Source organism: Halichoerus grypus, chromosome 8 (assembly GCF_964656455.1).
Source record: "Halichoerus grypus chromosome 8, mHalGry1.hap1.1, whole genome shotgun sequence".
Classification (NCBI taxonomy): Eukaryota; Metazoa; Chordata; class Mammalia; order Carnivora; family Phocidae; genus Halichoerus; species Halichoerus grypus.
Window position 1 is genome coordinate 55342960 of NC_135719.1, and position 25406 is coordinate 55368365.

The 25406-nt window shown below is 45.1% G+C and overlaps 1 protein-coding gene and 1 long non-coding RNA gene across 4 annotated transcripts in view; one reads left to right on the forward strand and one right to left on the reverse strand.

The window, feature by feature from the left end:
- LOC144382887 (uncharacterized) overlaps positions 1–19704 on the forward strand; it is a 114932-nt gene extending 95228 nt beyond the window's left edge. For both annotated transcript variants that reach the window (XR_013450464.1, XR_013450463.1), the window contains one exon: positions 19581–19704. This is a non-coding gene — a long non-coding RNA (uncharacterized LOC144382887). The remainder of the gene's footprint in view (positions 1–19580) is intronic.
- AQP9 (aquaporin 9) overlaps positions 821–25406 on the reverse strand; it is a 43973-nt gene continuing 19387 nt past the window's right edge. For both annotated transcript variants that reach the window (XM_036107028.2, XM_036107027.2), the window contains exons 2-6: positions 16471–16597; positions 11286–11423; positions 9786–9904; positions 6892–7109; positions 821–2274 (exon numbers count right to left, since the gene is read on the reverse strand). In XM_036107028.2, the coding sequence (XP_035962921.1) occupies positions 2100–2274; positions 6892–7109; positions 9786–9904; positions 11286–11423; positions 16471–16513 (693 nt within the window). In that variant the 5' untranslated portion in view covers positions 16514–16597 and the 3' untranslated portion in view covers positions 821–2099. The remainder of the gene's footprint in view (positions 2275–6891; positions 7110–9785; positions 9905–11285; positions 11424–16470; positions 16598–25406) is intronic.

Sequence of the window (25406 nt, forward strand, 5' to 3'; positions counted from 1 at the left end):
ATTTACAAGTGATTAACTGGGACTTAGTATTTTTTAAAAGTTCCCCAGGAGATCTCAATTTGACATAGGATAAACATGTGTACTTAGCAGTCATAATACTCATAAAAACTTAAAAAAAAAGGCCACCAATTTTATTTCAAATAGGAAATATCCAGGTAGTTTCAGAGCAAGAAAAAACATTCCATGTTGATAGATTATAGAACATAGACCACTGGAGACATTTCACATTTACTTTTTGTTCTGTTCTCATCACAAAGCAATTGGGAACCTGGATACCTCTGGGAATGCTGGGCTTTTTAACAGTTTGACTGAAGGTGCATCATTTGATGTAGAGCAATTTCTCTGGTGCTTGTAACTCACAGAGACTTGTCACCAAAGTGACATCAATTAGGGAACTTCACAGGGAAGAGCCTGACCAAGGGGAAATTCCCCAGATGTAATGCTTGTGATTGGCAGGGAAGGAGGCGTGAGAATTAGAAAGAGCAAGGGTGGGCTAAGGAGGGAGGCATTCTGATAATGTTTTTTCAACACATGAAAAATATGACCAAATTGCGACCTCTTTCCTTTGTTAGTGTTTCAGTAACAGCAGGAATAAAACCACATGATGGTCTCACTGATAAGAGGAATTCTTAATCTCAGGAAACAAACTGAGGGTTGTTGAAGTGTAGGGGGGTGGGAGGGATGGGGTAGCTGGGTGATGGACATTGGGGAGGATAAGTACTATGGTGAGCACTGTGAATTGTGCAAGACTGATGAATCACAGACCTGTACCCCTGAAACAAATAATACATTATATGTTAAAAAAAAAAAACAACACACACACGATGAAGGTCTTTATATTTTAGGATCCCAGGAACATTACATCCAGAAGGTGTACACATTTTGGCAGCTGCCAATCCCGTCTTCTGGCCGGCCAAGGAGGGCTGGCCGAGATTCTTGGCCAGTTACTGATCTTCTGAAAGGTATACGATGCAGTAGATGAGGTTCAACTTTCCATGTGACCTTAGGCAACTCACTTAACTTCCCCAAGACTTTGTTTCCTTATCTGAAAAAATGGGCAGCATGGCATTTACCTCGGACAGTCACTATGAGGATTAAATTAGATAATAAATGGGAAAGTGTTTTTGTGAATTGTAAAGCCCAATAAGGTAACACTATCTTTCCTGGGACCTTCTATCCTGAAGATTCCACTAGACCAAGATCCCATGGCTTCCAGTTTTGGCTTCAAGGGCCTGTGTAGAATAAGGGATGAGTGCAGACATTGACTTAACTTGTCAAATGTCTGTCCTCAAATGGACAATTAGGAAAGTACATTTGAGTTAAAAATACAGGGTGATGTAATTTTCATGACTGAGGTTATAGTTGTATTTTAGGTTATTATATACTAAAGACAAGAAAATTAACTGGTGCCCTCTAAAATGCAAAGAGCAAGAGATTAATCTGATAAATGGTTTCCATTAAAAAATTCCATTTGGTTTCCCAAATTTATCTTGTCTCCTGAGGTTTCTGAATGCCACCGTGTCCTTCCCCTGTGCTTTCCAGCGTATTCTACTGATTCCTACATCCCTAGGTTTGAAGAGTATCTGTATTTATACCAATAGAGTGGCACAACATAACTACAGAGTTAACCTATTAGCTCCCTAATTCATGGACATATTAATTGAAATCATAGTTTTTGTCTTTCAATTTAGTTTTGGTTGACACTCAAAACATAATCTTTGTGGAAAAAACAAGGCTTTCGTAATGCTTTTTCATACAGGTAATGCAGCTGAGATCATCCAAATAAGTCCATGGTCAAGGTTCTAAGTTATCAGTGCTCGCCTAGTAGTAAGGATTCTCATCAAAGGATGAAACAAACAGAGCAGGAAATAAGGCTATTTCAGGGGACAGTCAGTGCTATTCTGGGGGAAACCGGTGAAGAAGAGGTCAGCATTTACAAACTTTCACTTGAATGCTTTTACAATTAGGTGCCTCACATGGCTAACAGAGGAAATTGGGTGGATTCCATCCTAGTCTTGTGAAAACACAGACCCCTGGATGCCATCTTTTCTGAAGAGAATACTGGGGCAGCCAATGGTAAACCCGAACTGAGCACACTACTACATTATCACACTAAGTTCATATTTATCTAGTTTCTCCTCAGATTGTTCTGTCTCGAAGTCTGGGTCAGGATCTTGGTGGTGGATCTCAATGATAAGAACGTAGATGAGGCCTCCAATGACCGCGCCAACCAAAGGACCCACTACGGGAATCCACCAGAAGTTATTTCCAGCTCTGAAATCAAACAAGAAGTTAGTGATACACCACTTGGATCTTCCCCCTGGTATTACTAGCTATTCACTAACAAGCCCATCTTTCTCATGCTCCTGGTTCCCTTTTAACTCAGCAAGAGCTAAGTATAAGGACATTCACTGTGCTTCGCAAGCATCATCCTGGATTTTTCATATACCTTATTTCAGATGATGTATTCCATTGTCCTATTAGTACTCGTGAGAGAATATGTCCCATTTATTTTCCTTTCATGAAAGAGAGTCCCTGAACCCACTGTCAGAATTGAAGGCATCTAGGGACAGTCCTGGTGGATTATTCAGGAACTGCCTTTCCCTCATCCTGAAATGATGAGTCCTGGGGATTACAAATGGAAGGATGTGGAGAGGTTCCTGGGTAACGTTGGTCTAGGAGGGCAATCACAGAATAATCAATCAGGAAATGTTTGTCAATGAATGAATTTAAAAAATGAAAGGTGGACATATGAATTCCCTACTAAATACAATTTAATTTCATGCTTATTTTTTGAGGTCACAGTTTCAAGCTACTCTCTGATAAGGCTTTTCTGCCATGATTCCCTGTCTTCTGCAGAAGTCCTCAATAACAGTACATTATACTAGAAGTATAGTTCCAGGAGAAAGCAGGTGCCTTCATAAATTGTCACCATCTTTTTCGGAGACAGGAAATCCATTTAAATAACTCCATAGGAAGGAACACGAAGCTCAGAAGCAAGCAAACTTGTACAGGAATACTCTAAAATTATTTAAGGATTTATACATTTCAGATAAAACTTTTTTAAAGCAGGGGAATGATAAACACCAGCATTGAGGATAATGCAGAGGAGGCAGGGGAAAGAGCAAGAGCATTCGCATATACTGAGGACTTCACAGTTGGGGAAAGGTTCATGGCTGTTCTTTTTATCATTATGCTTAATAACCATATATATGTTCCAGGTGGCCTGTTGTTTGTATCACGTTTGAATTAGAAAGGATAATAAAGGAACTAAGCCCTGCTCTTGACCCTCATTCTTCCTTCTACATGGTGATCCCTTCTACCTGGATCATCCCCAGAAATCCTAGCTCATGAATTCAGGCTCGAGGGAAGAGCCCTGAGGTTGAGCACCGCGGCCACCAGATGTCACTCTTACTGCGCAGGAGAGAGGACACTGCACTTGGCTGCTCTCCATACCCAGGAAGGGCAAGCCCCCAAATCCAGGAGGGCTTTCCTATGAGAGGCACATGGGCTTTAAAGAGCTAGGAGCCTTCTCTTTGGTAAACACATGAAACAAGTATAAGCCCCCTTGTTTTTCTCTCATTTCCTTTCTTTCATCGTGATTTAACCGCAAATCTCACTGTCCTTTAACAGATTTGGGTCCCAGGTATCTGCCAGGACTCACGTCCTCGTTTCACTGGCCAGACTCTCAGGGCTGAATGTGTGGTGCCAGGGTCACAGCTCAGAGATAGAGGCCCTCGCACGTGGCTTCCTGCCTGGCCGGGTCTTACGTGTCCACGGTGTCATCCACACGCTGTGATTTGGGGGATGCCAGGACAATGTCTGTGTTACTTGCTTAAGGTACGCACCACCATCAGGGATTCATTCCTTTGGGTAAACTATTTAAAATATTAACAATATCCCTGAGATCCTTCATCCATGAAGTCATTAACACCTTAATGTGAATTCATGGAGAGCGCTTAGATGGAAAACCTCCTAATATTTAAGGGAAAAGCCAGAGTCAGCCAGGGTCTATTGACTTGCCCTTGTCAGACCCTCTGGTGCCCCCCGCCCGCGGTCATCCTCACTGCCTGCCAGACAGGGACGAGTGGGGACCCGAGAGTTAGGCAGTCTTGGTTTTATCTGACACCAAGCTAGGGTATCTACTGAGATGCTTACCAGGGATGAGGAACCCTAAAAGGGTGGGACGATCTAGGAACACTCTGGAGATCTGTTATCCCTCCAAGGTTTTCTTGGGAAGTTTTGAAGATTACCAGCCAGCCAGCTCTTTCCTAACTGGTTTCTGCTCCTCTATCTCTCCTTTTTAATCCATTTTATGTAGTGATGTCAGATTAATTTAGTGAATTGGAGTTCTAAGCATGTCAAACTTCTGTTCTAAATCCTTCCACTGTTTCCCGTAATCTATGGAAGAGGGAGCAGCCCAGACCCCAGTCTTTCACTCTGGGAGTCTAGAGCCTCTGTGATCTGACACGAGTTGTCCTTTCCAGCCATCTCCATGCACCCTTCCAGCTAGACGAGATCACTTGTTAGTTTAACATTCCGTCCTTGTAAACAGATCCTCTCCGCCTGAAATCTCCTCTCTGTCCCCCATTTAAGTGTGTCCAAATACTATAAAATGCCCCTACTTCCACCCCCATAATTCCTAAATTTGGAGCTGCAAACCTCTCAAGTGCTGGAGTTAACGAGACAAATCTCCTTAATGGCACTAGGCAGCTTCAACTGGTGTAAGCACCTATACTGAGCCCGCTGAACAGAACACAAAGGGAACAGAAGGGCAGCAGCTGGGTTTCATCATTTCCAGCCCGGGGCCTTGAGCAAGAGTTCAGGTAGCTGCAGGGGTGGATAAATGAATGCACGAAGGGAAAAGACCCTGACACAGAGGGACATGGAGCTGGTCTGGCAGTAGGGGATTCTAGCATTTTGCCACAGACATGATCTCTTACCATATACTTAACAAAGCCAAGGGAGGATAGGCGAGCCCTCTACTGATCTTAGAAGCACCACCACTCCTAGAGCTTTGGGTGAGTCACAAAACAGGGCTCAAAAGGAAGCCTTCGAGGCCTATTTGTTGCAGGGGTCTGTGTGAAGCTAACAGAGGTGCCCTGGTTGTGGGGGCAGCAGTCTCCTGGACTGAGGCTCAGGGAGGTGGGATTAACAAAACTCAGGTTAATTCTGGGCTCTGGGAATCTTTCTGACATATGTTTTTCATTCTCCATCGGGAGGACACAAAAGAACCTTCTTAGTTGGGGACGTTTTGTTCAACCTTTTCATGTCCTAGTGGTAATCATTCTGGAACAAGAGCTCCCCACCTGTGGTACTCTTAACATTTTTAGCCAAATAATTCTTTGTTGTGGGGATCTGTCCTGGCTACTGCAGGGTGCTCGGCAGCGCCCCTGGCCTCTGTCTACCCACTAGATGCCAGTAACGACCTTCACCTCCACCCTCCCCAGTTGTGACAACCAAAAATGTCTCCAGGCATCGCCAAATGTCTTTGGGTGGACAAAATTACCTCTGGTTGAGAACCACTGCTCTAGAAAACTCATTGCATTATTAGTTTCTTAAAGATAGGGGATGTTGCTTGATTTTCTTTGTATTTCTCATCTCCTAGGACATGCCGGGCACGTAGCATTCGCCCATTCTTTCATTCAGACTTTATTGACTTCTCCTGAGACTCTGTATACTCCAGGACCTGGTCTTGTTACTGTGGGGGCAGCGGTGAGGAAGCGGCCAGGTCCCTGTCCTCAGGATGCTTATGTTGTAGCAGTTCTCAACCCTGTCTGTGGTGGTTATCTGACTGGTGTCAGTTATTTTAATAGCTACTTTTCACACTGGTGAAGACAACCCAAACTTTCACTTAAATAAGTCATCACATGTGTATGATTATATGTACAGGTCAGCATTTAGGGACATTCAAGTCTTTTCTCACAGCAAATGTCACTAGAATTTCCTCACACGTGTCTTTCCTACTTCTCTTTCTCCATGTTAGAGCCCTGTTACTTGATGAACCAACGTAAGTTCCTTTCCCACAGAGAGATGTGCTAAGTGGATGGGAACAGACCACTGTGACTGCATGGGGCAAAAGTGGGAAGGAATAAATGGGCACAGTGTGTCCTGGAAGATTGGTACCAACACTTGACGTATTTCCTCAGCACATTCTGCGGTAGAAAGTATGATGTCTTGCCATTTCCTGTGCACAGGTTCTCTTTCATGTCTGTTCCACCAGGGATTTCCTACTCATACCTCAAGACCCAACTCAGCCCTCACTTCTTTGGTGATGCCTTTCCCAACTTGTGAGGCATAGCTAGTCACTCTCCTATCTGCGTTCGCTAAGCACTTTGTTTTGGGGATTGCCAGAGCCCTTACTATATTGCTCAAGGCTAGTGTTTTAGCTGATTTTGAAATCTCCTTACGTAGCACAGTGACCACAGCACAGATAGTGTTGAGTAAAGATCTGCTGAATGAGTGAAGCATAGCATGGTTCACTAGCAAGAGCCCAGTAGTCGTATCAGAAGATGGAAATTCTAGGTGCAACTTTATCACAAAGTGAATCTGCAGACAAGCTATACAACCAAAATACTCACATAAAGCCATCTACTAACTGAGGATTTATTATTATTATATAGGGTAGGCCTATCTCTTTTGAATTTACCTGGAGCCTCTCTCTGTCTCTCTCCCTCTCTCTTTCTCTTTATCTGTGTCCATGTGTGTCTCCCCTTACCCCCACACCCCAAATCACAGATCGTCAGTGAAACAATCCACACTGATGACCAGAGCATGCACTTAATCTCCACACTCCCAACTGAACTCTCCCGGACCTCCCTGGTCCAAACACAGCCCTTCCCGGTAAGGCGCAGCATGAATCTCTCTTCCCCCGACACCACCAATACTTACGTGAAGACCTCAAACCCCCAACCTGCCAAAGCAGTGAAAAGTCTGGGACTCAGGTCTCGAGCTGGGTTCATGGCACAGCCACTGTTCAGTCCCAAGGAAGAAGAAATGACAATAATCAGGAGGCCGATGACAATGGGCTCTAGGCCTTTGGGGACTCCCAAGTTTCTGGAGTCAAAAATGGCAAAGACAATCATGAGGAGGAACATGGTGGCCACTACCTGGGGAGAGAGAAAATGCACAAGGGATTTAACTTGTATTCTGCTCACTCACCCACCTCAGAATTCACCCCCTCTTGTTACAAACAAACTCGGTAATAACTAACACGCACTGGTGAGCACACTGTGCCAGGCTCTCTTCTCATCACAGCAATCCTAGATGTGGGACTAGCATCATTTACACATTAGTGACGTGCCAAGGTCACCTACTCAGTGGCAGTCAGGTGTGGACCCAGAGAGTTCGGCTCCGGAGACTGTTATCTTGACCACAACTATCCTGCTAAGCTACCATCCCGCTAAACAGAAAGGCAAGTTGCCGGCTGTCAAAATGGTTGAAGACACTCAGTCAAACTAGTGAGAAGAACAACGTGAGACATCAGTGGATAAGCGGGCAAAGGAAATGAAAAGAAAATTCATAAGAGAAAAATAGAATTAAGAAAGAAAGAAGTGGGAAAAACTAATTTGTAATGAAAAAAGGCAAACGGTACTAAACATTAGGGAAATGATACCAGTTCTCTCAGGCTCTTCTAGTAGAATGACACATGCCACTTTCAAAAGCAATGAAGATACTGTCCTTTTTGATGAAAGCCAAAGTTTGAGAGAGAGAAAGTCAGCCTTCTTTCTCTCTTACCTCTAATGGAAAGGACCTGAATTCACATGAGAAATCTCTAATGAGATAGCCCAGCCCCAATTCCTAGAAAGGTCTTCCTTTTATTGGGTGTAACTTTATCTCACCATAATTTCATGGACTAAATATTTTATAATTAGTGTATAAATATTAGTGTACATATATTACATAATTAATATGTAAGTATATTAATAAATATTTATTGAGCACCTGTTATGTACTAACTTCCACCAAATCCCCATGGAGGATGTACATACCAAGCCTAACTTCTTTTGCACTTGACACTCCTTCAACTCTTTGAAAGCTACTAATCCATCCCATCACCTCCAGCCCCACAGCTCCCACACACACACCTGCTCTGGAGTAAACATCCCCATTCTCCACTCATTGCTGGGTGACATCATTAGCTTTTGGTTCCTCTCTTGTAGTAGTATGCCCTCTTGAACTGTGACATATGGAAATGAGTCTAATACTCCCAGTATGGAATAGAGTATAAAACCCTAAACCACTTCATTTGAATACTATCTTTCAATTTTTTCAGCTTATGAGAACATTCCTTTTTCTCTGGCAGCTACATCTCTCTATCTTTGCCACCAAAACTTTTCTCATCATCCCAGCTCATTTAGGCTCTTGGTTCCAAATGACTAATGTGATTCCCACAGTCCAGTTTCCCATCTAATTGTCTTCACTTTTGCATTGTTCCTTTTGTCCTCAGGTGCTCATTTTGTTTTTCGCTAGATTCAAAATTCCTGGGCAGAGACTGTTTACAATGCATTTTCCTCATATTATTCACTTCGTCCTTATAAAGTAATCTGCTAAGTGCTCATATTATCCCCACTTTACGAGACCCCCAGAGTTCAGTAAGTTGCTCAGGGAGTTGGCACAGAACTGTTATTTTAATTCAGACACTCAGACTCCAAATCTCAGATCTTTATGACTCACGGTTACTTGTCAGTCCCTCAAGCTCCAGACACAGGGCTGAGCATACAGAGAGGGCTCAAGAAAGACTTATTGGTTGCCTGTTTGGTTTGTTGATCAAAGTGGAAAGGAAAAAGACTGAGGGCATGAGGACATGGTTTTTTCATCTATCCATTAAACGGAGGTGGGCAGGGTTGGCAATCTGGAAGATCCCTTTTATACACATGCCCCCTCTACCCTGCCCCATCGTGATCACAAGAGAACAACTGAGAGTTGCTGGAGATGTCCTTCCTCCCTCCTTCCTTCCTTCCAGGCTGACCAGCAGCCTTTCTGGGCTGCAGTATGGGAGGAAGAGGCTATCAGGTTGACGATGTTCATCCTGCCACAAATTGACCAGAAGAACTGTGCTATTGGCTACATCACAGATGGCTGGGTGCAGCTTGTTTAGATGTCCATAGGGCAGAGACACTTCTAGCTACCTTGAGAAGTTAGATAAACCTATGCACCTGAGGAGACACAGAGGACCAGTGATACTCTAGGCTCAACTGCCACACTTCACAGTCCTTGAATTGAAATAGAAATGTCTTTTCTTGTGGCCTCCATGTTCAGAGCACAGAAGAGACAGTGATCAGAAAGCAAACCCTATTCGCCCCTTTAGGGGTTAAAATGTCCAGTTGTCCACTCTTTTCTGGACCTCAACCAATGTGAAACAAGTGTATGCATATTTTTTAAAGATTTATGTTGTTTATTTTTAGAGAGAGAGAGCAGGGGGAAGGGCCAAGGGAGAGAGAGAATCTCAAGCAGACTCCCCGCCCAGTGAGGAGCCTGATGCGGGGCTCAATCCCATGACCTTGAGATCATGACCTGAGTTGAAATCAAGAGTTGGGCACTCAATCAACTGAGCCACTCAGGCGCCCTCAAGTGTATCTATTAAAGAGGAAGCAGAAAACTTTTTTAGTGGTATCAACTTTGGTAAAGGGAAAAACTTGTCAAAAATGCTTGGGTTATGCCTAGTGACCTCTGACTTTGGAAACACAGCCTTTCCTTCTTGATGGACTATAATGCTCCTGTGCATTCCCCTTATTAGATCATATCTTTTCACCAAAGTTTGATCTTTGTTAAATGATACTTACTTGATCTGCAAACGCATTCGTCAGAGACAGATATGGAGCTGGGTACGTTGCAAAAATGTGTGCTGTTGCATTTTCTCCCACGATGAGCAATTTTCCACCAGCAAAGGCCATAAGTCCATCTATGGAAGAAAGAACTCTCACATTAGTGTTCTCTGGGCAAAGCTGAGGGAAGCCTATGCCCGGTCTTGTGCTAAACAACCGCAACCCAACACTCAGCTTCAGCTTAGCAGATCCACACCATTTGCCTCTCCTCACTTCATAGCATGGCAGTTTTAGAGATGCCCAGAGAAATTCTAGGATGTCAGGTCAAAGATAGAAAGCCCTGGCTGCCCTCCATGGTTCACTCCACTTGAGCCATCCTTATCCAGTGAGTCCAGGGAACTAATTTTTGGGGGGAGAATTCTTGGAATTTTTGAGGTCAACCAAATGGCAAGGTGGAGCTTCAATCTACTGTAGGTAGAACTCATGATTCCCAGGGGGTTCTCAGTAACCCCTGATACCAGTCCAGAAATTGAGGGTGTTGTGGTACAGCGAAGATGCCCTTAGTTCAAGGGAGACCGCAGTCCCCAACACAGCCAACGCCAACCCCAGGTCTCTCCTGCCACAGCAGCTGGCTCTCCTGAGTTTCTGATCTGGTCTCAGATTCTCCATCAGTCCTCTTAAGCTCTATTTCTCAGAAAGACACTCTGTGGGAAGAAGTCTCCGTCCACAAAGTATTTCTTGAAGGCACGGTTCTTACATTCTAGCTCCTAGGGGGGTTTCAGTTTGAGAGTCCTAATGTACTGAGACTTACCTTGGATTAGACAGAAGGAACTACTTCAACCATTGATTTCATGCAATCTCAAAGATTTTTAGTTTGAGGGGTCTTAAAAGCCAAGTCTCTCATTTTCCAGAGGAGGAAACTGAGACCGACAGAGTCAAATGACTTACACGTAAGTCCCCCAGCTACTTACTGACACAGGACAGAATTAAAGTCTGGGTCTTTGATCGCCAGTACTGTTTCTCTCCCAGGACTGTTGCAGAACAGAGTTCCTGGTTGTTGGACAGAATGGGGAAGAGATTCTCCACCTAGCCTATTCTCAACTGCACCCCTTCCTTCAAAGACTTTGTTCCAGATTCCTTCTCTGAATACTTAATCATCATCACCTTTGCTACCAGTCAACACTCTCTCTCCCAGCCAAGTCAGAGAAAGCTTGTGGAGAAGCCACTGGCCCATTGCTTATTTTGTGCAGGGTCACATTGTAGTACTGATTAGACCTAAAGATAGACTTCTAGTTCTGCCCTCCATTTAAATTGTGACCATTTTCTTAAAAAGCCTTCATGAATTTGTCCTAATGATAATGTTGGCCCCATTATTCAGAACTTCGAATTCTTAGAACTGTCTGCCAATTGTGGAACACTTCCCTGTTCTTGCCTTATCTCAGCTCTTCCTAGCAAGTAATTCTGACTTCCTAATTATGGCCAGCTCTCCCTAACCTCTGGGCTCGGGGACCTACTCACCATGGTAAATGCCAAAGAGGGTTGCAGCTCCTGCAAAGGCTCCCAAGAACTGGGCTCCCACATAAAAAGGAAATTTGAACCATTTCATTCGTCCAAAGAGACACATTGCAAAAGACACAGCTGGGTTGATGTGGCCACCTACAAGAAAGATAAGATGATTAGGGATGTTAGCAACAGGCCAGGGAGAATTATTACACAGAAAACCCTATCTAGAGACCTCAGGCAGAACTCAGTCTTCCAGGTAGAGAACTGTGTGAAGAGACAGAGACTTAGGTGTATGTGAGTGTGCGTGTATGTGTGTGTGTGTTTGTGTTTGAATGGGGAGGAAAGGCAGACCAATAACCCACATGCATCATTAGACACTGTCTAGGAAGTTTAGCTTTCTGAAAAGGGAGTCAGATATGGGAAGAAGCTGGTACTCAAGAAGCTCATTCTGTATCTCTACCTTCGATCTACCATCTACCTAGCTATCATCTATCTACCAGGCTTTTATCTATCTATAAAACAATAACCTCAAAGAGATGGATATAAACTGTTAACTTCAATATATTTTTAAGTCAATATATTTATACAATATATTGTTTAAGGTTTAAATCTGCATCTAGCAATTCCTCAGCCCATGTTCAGAGGATATAAAACAATCTTAAGATGGAAAAGAGATGTCTACGGGAAAATAAACCTTGGCTGGTGGGCTGTCCCTCTCACTCAGGTAAGGGGCTCAATTTACTTTGAGGTGATCACAGTGTCTGAGTGGATTCTGCTCAGTTCCTCTGCATAAACAATGTATTTCTCTCACACACAGAACGTAGCAACACTTCCAACACCCCAACCTAAACTCCTGCTAGAGAAATCAGTCTCCTGGTTTCTCATCTAGTCACCAGATCAGATAGTGGGTTTGCTCAGTGGTAGGTCACCAATACCCCAGCCGGCTTTGCTAGTAACAGCAACAACATTTACTGAACACTTGCTATACATTATTATTGGGGTATTACATGCATTTCACCCTTATAAGAACCTAGTGAGATGGGTATTACTCCAATTAACTGGTGAGGAAACTGAGGCACAGAAGTTAAGCAACTTTTTTAAGGCCACATGATCAGTTAAGTAGTGGAAATGGGCTATTCAAATGCAGGTTGATATGAATTCTAGAGTCTATGTTCTATGTTATACCACTTCCAGACCTCCTTCACCATGTTTATAAGCCTTCCCTGCCTTAGTGGGCAGAAAAAAAAAAAAAACCACAAACATTTCAAATATCATCTTTGAGTGCATATGGGCTTAGTTCCTAAAAATGAAAGATGTTCATTTGAAGGGTACACTTTGTGTGGAGGGTGAATTAGAGTCACTGTCAATGTGACCACATTGAAATGTGGACCTTTGGGGTGGGGACATAGTTGTGAACAAGAGATGATAATGATGATGATGAAGGAGGAGAAGGAAGAGGAGAGAAGAAGAAACTTCACCATTTGATTCTCTACAGAACCTATAGGTCAGCCTGCTTCTGGAAAGCCTCCCCCTGTGAAGAAAGCAATGCTCTTTTTGCGTCTCTAAACCAAAGTGGGCTGGCAGGGAGTGGTTCTCACTGCTGGCTAAGCCACAAGGGTCCTTTCTTCACCTGCCCCTGCCACTTAGCGGCTAATATGAGCAAGAAAATGCCAATATATCAAAGTATGGGTGATTTCCTGAAGCCTTACAAACACCTCAACTGGTTTGTTTTACTTTTAAATCTAAGAAAGCCACAATTCTGGAGACCAGCAGGAGCACCACTTACTAGGCAAGCTGGGAACAGGGGTTAGGAGAGAGGAGTACACAGGCAATGGAAAGTTCCCGAAGCCAGTCCTGTTTCTCTATTCCCAGAGGCTATTTGGAGAGGAGCTGCCACCCAGCCTGCGCAGAGAGATCCATTGTGAAAGGACAAGGGCCCATAAGAAATCAGCCTCAATCAAAAACACCTCCCCTCAGACGAGTCCATCAATTTGAGAGTTATGTGTTTGGCAAGCTCCTCTTCCAAAATAAAACCTCCTACGGTAGGTTTCTAGTTTGTAGCCCCTCATAAGCACCTTGAGGCAGGGTGCTCATTCTTCGTCTCGGACTTTAAACAATGCAAGCCACGCAGGAGGTGTTCAAATCTGAAAGATGAGTCAGTAAGTCGTCAGAGGCCTTTATTCAAGGGTAGCTCGGACTATGAAGGCCTGCTGAGAGGGACAGTTGTTTGGGAATCAGAGAGGTGTGTCTGGGAGGGTGCCTTACAAAGCAACAGGAAGATTTCTCCTTGCAGGGATGAGTGCTCAGCCTGGCTTATTGCCGGACAAAGCAGAGCAGTGTAGTGGAAAGAACACAAGTGCTGGACTCGGGGAGCGCCGCCCTCAAGTCTTGGCTCTGTCCAGGTTGTTATGAAGATCAGATGATTCATAAGAAGAGCCCAGGGTGGAGCTGGAGCCTGCCTGGCCCGAGATGAAAGTCTTACGTGAGCAGAATGAACACTTTCAAGGTGCTGTTCTAGGCAAGTCTCCTCCTTCCCCATACTCACAGACCATTCTGCGATAGAGACAACCTTAATATTTTATTTATCATGATGCAAAGCCCTCTTGCTTTTTCGAGAATTTATATGGCTTAAACAATGTTACATCACAAACAGCCACCATACAAGGAGGCAGCGTAAACACTTAATGTTGGATGTTGCATCATTAATGGGGGAGTCGTGAGTTCTGATCGGCAAGATTTGAGGGGCAGACCACGGGCATGTTCACAAGGAAGAACAGTGTGATAACTTCCTTCCAGGAAGGTAATGTTGTATATTGCAAAACCAGATGTCAGTTGACTTCACCAGTCTGTGACCACAAAATGGGATCTTATGCCCATTGTACAATGGTTATTTTTGGAATCCTCAAAGAGGGCCTCCTATGTGCTCGCAAACCAGTATGTTAGCTGCGGCCAAAGGAGAAAGTCACCTCCCCCCCCCCCCCCCGCACAGTCTTCCTGTCCCATTATTGTGGCTGCTGAAACCAATACTGATGTCTGCCTGGGTGTTAACGGTGGCCTGGTGTGTGGTCTCTGTGCATTCCCAAAGCCACCAGTCCTCAAGGAGCTGAACAGCGCTAGGTTCCAGAGATGGGAGGATAAGCTTCCTTTCCAGCCCAATGCTGCCTTGTATCAGCCAGGCTCAGAAACTGCTCTACTTATATTTTGGGGTCTCACAGACTCTCGTGAACAGGTCGGCTCTTAACCCTCATCTGGAAAGAACCTCCAGTAGAAATAGTCCCACAGGCTCTAGCTCTCACCCTTCTGAGCACAGGGGCTTAAACCCAGTCAGGGCCCAGATGGGAAGACTTCACGCCATCTCTCACCTTCTCTTCCTCTTCCTGCTGGTCTTTGCCCTTTTTTTCTATGTTGATTGCCCAAATCCCCGAGTATATCAATAAATGTAAACAGACATGGGCCACATTGGTGATGAAAGCTATTACCTACACTGGTAGGGTCTGGGACCCATTTCTTCTGAATAAATATGTGATGATGTTCAATTCAGGGTGTTATGCAGGTGAAATATTCCAAAACCGTGTCTCTACCTAAAAAATACGCCCACATTTATATTCCCCAGTTTGTGGCCACCAGCCTTGTGTGAACGTAGTGGGAGCCAGAGGGGGCCGCTGTGGGGCATCTTGCAAGCTTGCTTTAGGCCACGCCTATGATCTGTTTGCTGTCAAGGCCTGCACTATAGTTAGGATGGTCCCCTGCCTACTCTGGTGTTTAGGTAGGCACTACAGTGCTGGGATCACAGCAAAGACTTGACAAGAGTGTGAACATAAATACTGCTCATACCAAACAAACCACACACATAGCCATCTCTAACCTGGACCGCCGCAGGATCTGAGTCTATGCGCTACAGAAAAGTGGCAGCCAGCAGATGACTGTTCCAGGTGCCCAGCCCAACGGGGCTCCCAGGGGGTCTGGGCAACCATTCTTCAGTGTTCCAGTGGCAGCATCTGTCACCAAGCCAGCCGGCTTGACTGCAGGTTCCTCTGCCAGGACTGTTCTGCCCAAAGACCCTGCTTGTAATGTCACGCCCTTCCCATAATAGACCATTGCAAACACTGCGTAATGGTGGGGACAGGAGTTTTGCTGTCACGTAGACCTAGGTCACGTCTTTGCTCTGCTTCTTTACCAGCTGGGGGGACTCGCCATTTTCTTAATTACTCGGAGCTCCAGGTTTCTTGGTGGCATGGAGACAGGAACCCCTGCGGCAGAGCGCTACTGTAGAGAAAGGGGACAGAGTATGCACGGCAGGCCGCACAGGGCCCCGCGCAGGCTTCCCTTTCTTCCCTCAGGCCCAGCAGGCTTGCCTTAGTGTTCTGACCGGGCTGCTGAAAGATTCTGAGCACCTTTGAGAACTGCATCATTTCCACAGACCTCTCCTGAGTTCCCAGACTGCATTAAGTAGCATCATTTCATTTTGCTTCTCAGAACTTTGTGAATGGGTTCTAATCAGCCCCCCACTCGGGGCAGAATTCGACCAAGAGCACTGCTCGACGAGACCTGCACTTCCACGAAAGCACCAGCCATTTTGCAAGTGGCCTAGACTTTTCTGATTATTGTGGGTAAAGGTCCAGGGACTTGTCTCTGTTGGAGTGATCTTCACTGGGCTCTGCACAGGGTCTCTGGGAATGACTTCCAAGCATGGGGTAGAAATAGGCGAAAGATCATACTGATGGATGAAGAACAGGATGCAGTGGTTCGATTTAAGAATCAGCCAGGTCAGGGGTGCCTGGGTGGCTCAGTGGGTTAAGTGTCTGCTTTTGGCTCAGCTCATGATCTCAGGGTCCTGGGATCAAGCCCCTCATTGGGCTCCCTGCTCAGCAAGGAGTCTGCTTCCCCCTTTCCCTCTGCCCCTCACCCCACTCATGCTCACTCACTCTCTCTCTCAAATAAATAAATAAAATCTTAAAAAAAAAATCAGCCAGTTATGAATCCTAACCCTCATCTCTTGTCTCTTGCTAAATGTTGCTTTTGTACAAGTCATTTACTGTTTGTTGGCCATTTTGATTTTAACATCTATAAAAACAGAATTAAATACATATTCTTGCAGGGTTGTTGGGATCCAAATAAACTGGGGTATGTGAAGCCCCCAACACTGTTCTAGCACATTGGAATGGCTGAATGAATGGCCACTATTATTTCTATTACTTACCAGAGACACCCCCAGTCACATAAATGGCCATTGCAACTGCCATGGCAAATCCAACATTGATAGTGATAATTCCTCCAAAGAGACCTCGACTGAGGACAGCTTGGGCGACAGAGCCACATCCAAGGACCTGGAATGAGAGGAAGCTCAGTAACTAAGTGGAGAAGGCCACTGTTGAAGACAATGGAAAGTCGCAGGAATAAGAAATATGTTTAAAGCAAATGCACGGATTGGGCTGCCTCCGACTTCATGCAAATCAAATTATAAGGATCCAGCCAAGCACAGATAGCAAAATGGCTTACAGATGAGTTTTGCTGGGTGCCGGCAGTGTTATTCTTTCCCCACTTGTCAATCGGGTAGTTTTACACACTGATCCAGGGTTCTGGCTCTTAGTTTAAATCAAACTTTTTATTTTGAGGCAGTGGTAGATTCCCTTGAGGTTGTAAGAAATAACACAGAAAGATCCCATGTACTTTTTACCCGCTGGTTCTTTTTAATCAATCAGAAGATCTAGCAGCCTCAAGGAAATAATATCCTGGGGCAGAGTAGGGGTCGGCCACTCCCTTTAAACAGAGCCTGTGTGGGCTCAGTCACTTCACTGCACTCCTGTGGCTCTCCTTCCTGGCCCCTGGAGGGGAGCTGGCAAGCTCTGCTCTAGAAGTTGCCAGCGCAAGCCGTTTGGGGCTCACAATCAGATGCACATCCGACAAGTGGAAGGGCCACAGGTACCACATACAAGGCCATGGGAAAGAGGGCCTGATGTGCAAGCAAAGAGAGGCAAACTGGGAGGGGGAGAGACTTGGCAATCAAGCCCTCCTCATCCCCGTGTCTTTTGTCCCTGTGGAGGCTGTCCTTTCCGAGGGAGCAGAGACTGCCAAACTCACTGCTGCTTGTACTCCCTCTGGCACCAAGCACGGAGCTGTGCTCACAGGAAGCACTGCGCAAACAGGTGTACAGTGAAGAAGTGCGATCGTGAGTCTTCCACAGTCTTCAGCTGTAGAGGGTACTGTGGAGAATGGGATCAGTATTCAGAAATGGTTGGGATGAATATCTTATGGTACATCCCTTCAGTAGAGTGCTCTGCTGCTATATCATAGAATGAGGGAGGTCTGTGTGTCCCAGAGGGAAAGAGCGCCCATAGGTATTCTTAATTTTTAAGAAAAGATGCAGAGCAGTGTTAAGGCACACTGCCAATTGTATTCAAAACACGTTATATGTATTTCTTTTTATATGCATGAGCCGTCTTTATGAACCTAAAAGAGTAGGAGATGGGGTTGGACTCTGTGGTGGGGGGGAGGGGCAGCTAGATGGCCAGGGCTGGAAGAAAACTTTTCATTGCTTATCTTTTTTTTCTTTTTAACCATGTGTTTTAGTCTGTTTGTACCACTATAAAATACCACAGACTGGGTGGCTTATACACAATGGATATTTATTTCTCATAGTTCTGGAGGCTGGAGGTCCAAGATCAGGATGGATGCCGCGTGGTTGGGTGAGGGTGCTCTTCCGGGTTGCAGACTTCTCTGTTGCAGCCTCACAGAGCAGAAGGGGCAAGCGAGCTCTCTTGAAAGTCTTTTAAAAGGCTGCTAATCCCATTCATGAGGGCTCCACCCTCATGACCTAGTCACCTCGCAAAGGCCCACCTCTAATGCCATCACTGTGGGCATTAGGTTTTTAGCAAATGAATTTTGGGGCGGGGGGGCGACGCAAACATTTTGGCTGTAGCACCACGTAGTTCCTAATGTTTAGAAAATGGGTCCTATACACTCATTGAACAACCAGTCAAAACCATTTAATCCTGGCCATGAAGGAAACATTTGGTGAGGGACTGAGTGTTATTGGGAAAGACAGAAGAGTCACGTGCAAGTCTGGTAGGAAAGTAACAAGGCAATAAATGGCCAACAGCCATCCTCATGCTGTGGTTTAAAGAGTGAGTGTGGTCCTGGAGGAGTGAGTTCTGGAACATAGGATCATTAAATCATAGCTCTTTGTGTGTTGAATTGGCCAAACTTTTTCCAGAATACACAGCCAGCTTGGGTTTCATAATGAAAGAGCAACCGATTTCAGGAAGGGCTCAACATCAGGCAATGAATATTGTTTAAGGGCATATGAGGAAAGGTTTCAGAAGCAAATATACGTAAGGAAAAAGAGATTAAGAAGGTGGATGCTTCTTATCAGGAAGATAATAACCAGCCACTGTGTGTCTCTCCACAAAAGGATGAAAAGGGAAATCTGAGCCTGAAGTATGAGAGGTTACATGTGAACAATTTCCTGACAGCGATGAATTAATTCTAAATAGCTTCCCCCTGGGTGCCTCTGTGAGGTCTTTCATAGAAATATAATTTATGAACAATAATTTAATACATATAGAATGATTTTAGATTATTCCTCCCTAAAGGCAGAGAAATTATCTTGATCTTTCAACAGCTTCTGTAATCCCCAGTTCTAAGACGTATTGCCTCATCTTAGTTCCACTTGCTAGACAGTAGGGTTAAGTAGGTGGGCTTGACATCTTGAGGGGAGCTCTTGGGCTACACAACACACATGCACAGGCTGGGCCCCAGACCCTACAGGGAATCTTAACTAAAGGGGTAGTAGTAACATGTTCCCTTTTCCTTATTCAAAAATATCACCTGGGTCCATTTCATGGCCTATCAATTCCACTTAGAAATGACCTAATTTTTTTTCTAGAATCCCTATCTATTTTAGTAACTATCTGAATTAAAACCACCACCACATTGGTGTCTTTCTTTTTAATTTCAAGCCAATTAACCGAACCATGCACAACTTCTACGCTAACTGGCATTTTGACTGCATCTTCTGAAAAGAGGAATGAAATGTTACTGACAGCTGACATGACCTGATCTAGACAACTGGGGGTAAGAGGAGACACATCCAGACATGGGCCAGTCCTGACGTATTACTGCTTTCTATATAAGCGTCTTCCCTCTTTTGAGGTCTGATGCGCGTGCGCCTGTGCTAGTCTAGAGGGAGCAGAAAAGCTTTAAATGGCCCCAGCGGGTTCAGGGAGGCCTCCGCCCTGTCAAATTTCACAATGATTAACACTCTCTTCTTCCACCCTAGATGCTGAAATTGTTTTTTTATTCTTTCCTCAGGAGGATGACTGATGCGGTGCTCTACAGGAAAGGAAGGAGGAGAAATGAACAGTGTGGGGACTCCAGTGACCTTCATTTGAAATCGCCACTCGGAAGATTTCAGCCCAGATTTACATCATTGCTTTTTAATTTTAAAATATATTTATTATAGCCAGAAAGGCAATGAGGTGATGATGATACCACCTTCTGGTATCATCCCTTGCCTGCCTCTTCCCACCTGCATCCAAGCACCAGGGAAGCAGAGCTTGGATATCCTGAAGTGCCACAGCCAGATCGCTGCGTAATTGTCACCCACTCTGGTTTCCTTCTTTGTGCCCGGTGTAATTCTTCCCCTTCCAAAATGAGAGAACTGTCCTTCATGGTATTACTGAGAGAATTTCCAACATGATTCCCTGCCCTAACCTTTAAACAAACTGCCCAACCTTTCCCCTTCTTAGATACAGAAAGAGCCTATTATCATATCCAGCTTGTCTCAATTTTCTCGTCCCACTATCTGGAAAGCTGTTGAAAGCTGAATGGCCCATCATCCATTCATACTTTCGCCACACCTAACCTGTGTTCTCGGAAATTCAACTGTACCGTCCGTACTATACAATTAGTGCTTAGTTGTTTTCCAAGTGCCGGATCTTGGTCTCCTTATCTAGAAAACAATCTCTAAGATTCCTTTCCAGACCAACAGCAAACAATATGCTGGCCTACTTTGTTTCATTCTGTTTCCTTAGGTGTTGTGTTTCCCAAGTCCACCACCCCCTCCTCCTATGCCGGCCATCTACACACCTCCAAGTTCTCTTCCACCTTCTCGTCAGGATCTGGCATCTGCTCAATTTAGCTTCCTTCTCCAGGGGAGTTAGAAAACTCACAGAACCATGTAGGGGAGGGAGGTTATTACCAATCATGGATCTAGTTCTCACTGTGCCCTTCACTGTGCCCCCAAAGCTCCTCATTCATCTCTCATTCATATTCGCCCAATAGCTTCACCAAACTTTCTCTTCTCTCATCAGCCCAACCCACCAACCCCCTTTCTGCAAATAAAACCACCTTCTACTTGACTCAGCACCTGTAAGTTGCCTTGAAGATCGGTGGCAATTTAGAATATTGCATAAACATTGTGTCCCAGTTACCCAGCACTACGTAACTACCCCCCAAACTTAGTGGCTTAAAATGATAACATTTATTTTGCTTGCGAATCTGGAATTTGGGCAAGGCTGGGCAGAGCATCTCATCTCTGCTCCATTTGGTATCAAGTGTGATGGTTCAAAGTTGGAGGATTAGAATGATCTGAAGGCTAACACGTTCATGTGTTTAGTGGTTGATATTGGCTGTCAGCTGATGCCTTGGCTGGAGTGTTGGCCAAAGCACCTACAAATGGCCTCTCCATGTGGCCTGGCTTCTTCACAGCCCTGTGGATGGGTTCCAAGGGTGAGCACCATGGAGTCTCCAGAGCCTGTGGTCTCAAACCCAGCACAATGCTCTCTCCTCAGCCTCAACACTACACTGGTCCTGAACTCAACGGCAACCATACTTGGTCTGATAGATATAGGCATTTTCCCTACAACATCCTAAATAGGTGTTCATCTGGTCTGTGTTGGATTACTGTGAGACATAGGGAGCTCATTACCACATCGGGCAGCTTGTTCTTTATATTTTTTATTGTTCCAGTGGCTAGGGAGTCTTTCCTTACATGAAGTTGGAATCCTCTCTCCTGTAATTTCTGTCTGTTAGGCCCATTCTTGGGGCCATAAAGCATAAGCCTCTTCCACATGCCAGGCCTTCCAATAAATGGTGGGAGTGTGAGGTCCTCTCTGAGTTCTCTTTCCTGGATGCCTGTTCCTTCATCTTTGATTCCTGGTGAGTTTCACCCGGTCAAGCTCTGGGTTGTCAGCATCCCTCTTAAAACACAGAACCCAGAAATGGACACAATCCTCCCATATTCGTGCATCGCATTACGACGGGGTAAGTCATCCTGTACCTTCTGCTCATTGCTTCTATTGCCATCTAGTGGGGTACTCAGGCACAGGATGTACTTTAACTGTGTACGTATCTATGCCCAGTTTTCCCAATTTTATAAGGTACTCAAGATCCTGTATGAAACGTCTTTGTCTCTGTAACAGCATCTAGTATATTGGAGGGAACTAAATAACGAGATTCTAGGTGCTATTTCCAGGTATGACAGCCGGTGTCTGTGTAAATGACACTTCTCAGTATCAGCTTGATCACCTATTAAAGGATAATAATGATACCAGCCAAGCTTGTTTCGTAGGATAGTTTAGTAAAGGTTCAAATGGGAAACAATAATGAAAGCACTATTTAAACAACAAAGGGCAATGGCAAGTGCAGGATATTGTTGCTTTTAGTATAAACTCAAAAGGAAACCCCCAATTTAGGGTGAATATGTTAAGACAAAGGGACTCATGAACTTAACCGCTGACTCACTGACTGGCAATAAAAACAGGGAGAAAACCACATCTGTGACAGATACTAGAAATAGTTGCTGTTTCATTCCTAGTCATAGGATCAAAATTTGCAGAAGAGGGGAAGTGGGAAGCTGACAAGAGCTTCAGGTTGTTTTGCCTACTCATGATTCCTCTCCAAAGCTGGGTCCTTTCATAGTTGGTGAGGTTTTAACGCTTTTGGTGGGAAAGCCACACTAGAAAAGAGGAGAGGGCAAATACTGTTGCTCTTCTCAGGTGCCATGCATGGCAGGAATGGGAGAAAGAATTTCCGTGGAAAAGCAAGAAGGACATTTGAAAGGCAGAATTCCTACGAAAGACGGACTGGTGACTAGTCATTCTCAATCACCCAGGGCAAACATTCTGGAATCATTTGGTATTCCTTCCTCTTCTCTCCCTTTACCACCCATAGCCAGCCATTCCCAAATATTTGGAGGCTTTTTCTGCAGCCCCCAACCAGCATCCCCACCCCCAGGGTCTCCCCACTCAGTGACCATGCCAGAGGGAGCACGACTCATCACACTGCTCCCCCAGCCATTACTCGGGAAATGGCAGCACAAGCCCCTCCCCCTGGTACTCAGGGCTCTCCAGGGTCTTGTCTCGTGACCCCATCCACTTTATGCCCAGTATTCTCCAGCATAAATCTGCATCAGCCACCCTGGCATCCCAGTCACTTTGAGTCCTTTGAGCTCATGACACTCATTCCCACCCTGCACACCAGCTCATGCTCTACCTTCTAGCAGAATGTCCCTTCTCTGTCTGTCCCTTTCTGCAACCAAACTCAATGTATTCTTGACACTGACCTAAAATCCTACCTTTTCTGTGGGGCTTTCCTTTGACAACTTAAGCCCTCAGAGACCTCTTCTGCTTCTTCTGCTATGTCTTTACAACAGCATTTCGTTACATAACACCTTGCCTCGGATCACCCTACCAAGACTGTAATGTCCACCGCAGCAGCTCATGCTTCTTTATATTCCATCCTCAAACAATATCTGATGGAATATATTAAAATATCTAAACATAGGGGCGCCTGGGTGGCTCAGTCGTTAAGCGTCTGCCTTCGGCTCGGGTCGTGATCCCAGGGTCCTGGGATCAAGCCCCGCATTGGGCTCCCTGCTCAGCGGGGGGCCTGCTTCTCCCTCTCCCACTCCCCCTGCTTGTGCTCCCTCTCTCGCTGTGTCTCTCTCTGTCAAATAAATAAAAAATAAAATCTTAAAATATCTAAACATAAGCAGGGGGGGAAAAACCCTGTGTAAATTTCTTTTCAATAGAAACAGGGGGTAGGATGTGAGAAATGGGAGGTGTAATTTTTAAGAAATCTCAGCTGGGCTGCTGGGAAGTTCCCAGTTGAGCCATGACCGCTATGACAAGCTGATTACTGGACACAATATAAAACCTAAAGAGGTAAAGTGATTATCACAAACAAATGCTGGGATGGGGAGAATCATAAGCCCATAGATTTTATTTCATTTGACCATTCTCAAATCTCTTGGGTATCTGTTACCTCCTTTAAAGTGCAAACTAAGATGTTCTTAACACGGTACACAGTGTATGATAGACACTGAACAAGTATCTGTTTAGTCAGTATGTAAAAACTGAGCCCTTTGCGAAAGCAGTAGTTAATAAAGGCCAAGGATTCTTTAGAAAATGTTTGCAAATGCATGCAATGTGAGGCCAGGGATCACCAGGGGACCTTGTGATTATTGCAAGGGGTCTGCGATTCTCTGTGCTCATCAGACATTGTCCAAAGAAGGAAAGGATAACATGTCTTGTATAGTACATGCCTTCTGTAGTTCAGTGTTCTCAGAATTAATGGATACTGAAAGAACAGTTGAAAGGGCTTCTTGGCCAGTACTGTCATGGACTTTGGAGCTAAGGCTGCATGAAATGTTTAGTGTCTGTACTCATCTGTTTAGGGCAGTATGGGTAAAGAAATACAAACACTGGGGACACTCTCTGTGCCCGGTCCCAGGCGAAGTGCTTTACCTGTATCACTTCATCCTACCAATGTCCACTCACCCTGGGAGAAGAGGACAGGATCACTATCTCCACTTTATGGATGAGCAAATGGAGGCTGAGAGAGGCCAAGCAAGTTCTCCAGGGTTATGTAATAAAAACAAAGGAGACAGAACCTGGATTTGATCCCAGGTCTGTCTTATTCGGAGGCCTGTGCTTTTAACCATTACACACTGGATGGAGTGAGAGGTCATCCAAGACAACCAACACCCCCAAGAATTCATGGCAATATTCAGGGAGACCAGTGAGGTCCCACGGAATGTGGGGTTGGGACACCAGTTTTCCCAATCTGCACGCTACAAGTGAAGGGCTGTCCGGAAGTGTTGAAGGACTTGGAGACCCAACAGCTGTCTCTTACCCATCTACCCATCTACCCTACCCACACTGTAAACCAGATGCATCGGGCTGCGGAGAAAGGACTGAGGATGAAGCTCATCTGGGAATCTTTCTGTAGTTCTGGGATTTTGCGCCAAGACAAGTGCATTTTCTGGTGACAACACATGTGGTCACTCTGGTTCAGAAAAATACCCAACACTTATGCTTTTTCACCAAAGCTTCCAATGACCTAGGGAAACATCCTCTTCAGCCCCATTTGCCTCCTTTCTCAGAGGTCAGTGACACAGGCTGGTGATGAAGCACAGCTTTTCGGTTTACGCAAGATCGATTTCACTGAGTAATATTTGCTTGCCTTCTAGCTCCCCCTGCACAGACGGCTTCCACTAGATAACTGAACACTCACCAGGAGAATACTAGACCAGAAAGCCCATCAGACCCTTTCCTCTTGTTCTTTTTGGCTCGCTCCTTTTCTCAGAGTGTCTCCCAACTCTGTGGTCAGCAGCAGCCGGCACACTCATGCCCCTAATGCTGACCAAACCTGCCTGGCCCTGGAAGCGACTAGGCTGAGATAATCGTGGGGCGGGCCTTTTCGGCACAGATGAACCACACTCACGAGTCAAACAGACTTCCGGCGGCACTAGCCAGTGTTTGGGGACTTCCTCGCACTCATATCTGTTCTCAACACCAAGACCCGAGAAGCCAAGCATTTCCCCCACTCCCGCTTGTCCCTTTAACCAGAGCCAAAGAAGTAACTCAAGTGGCCACTGAGAATAAAATGCCCCAGTGGCTTCCAAGCTCACTTGGCTAGTATTTATTTCTCTTCTCCTGAAAACTTTTCTAGGAAGTTAGTATGCTTTAATCTGGTAGTGCCAGTCTGCAGCATGGTTGCTGGGGGTCACGTGGGCAGCAGCAATGGGACCCAAGAATGTGAGTCATGTATGGCTGTTAACCTTGTACGTTGCTGCCAGTCTTCTTAGAAATAGGTAAGCAGTGTATTTTAAATGAAAAATATCCTTCAGTAGAA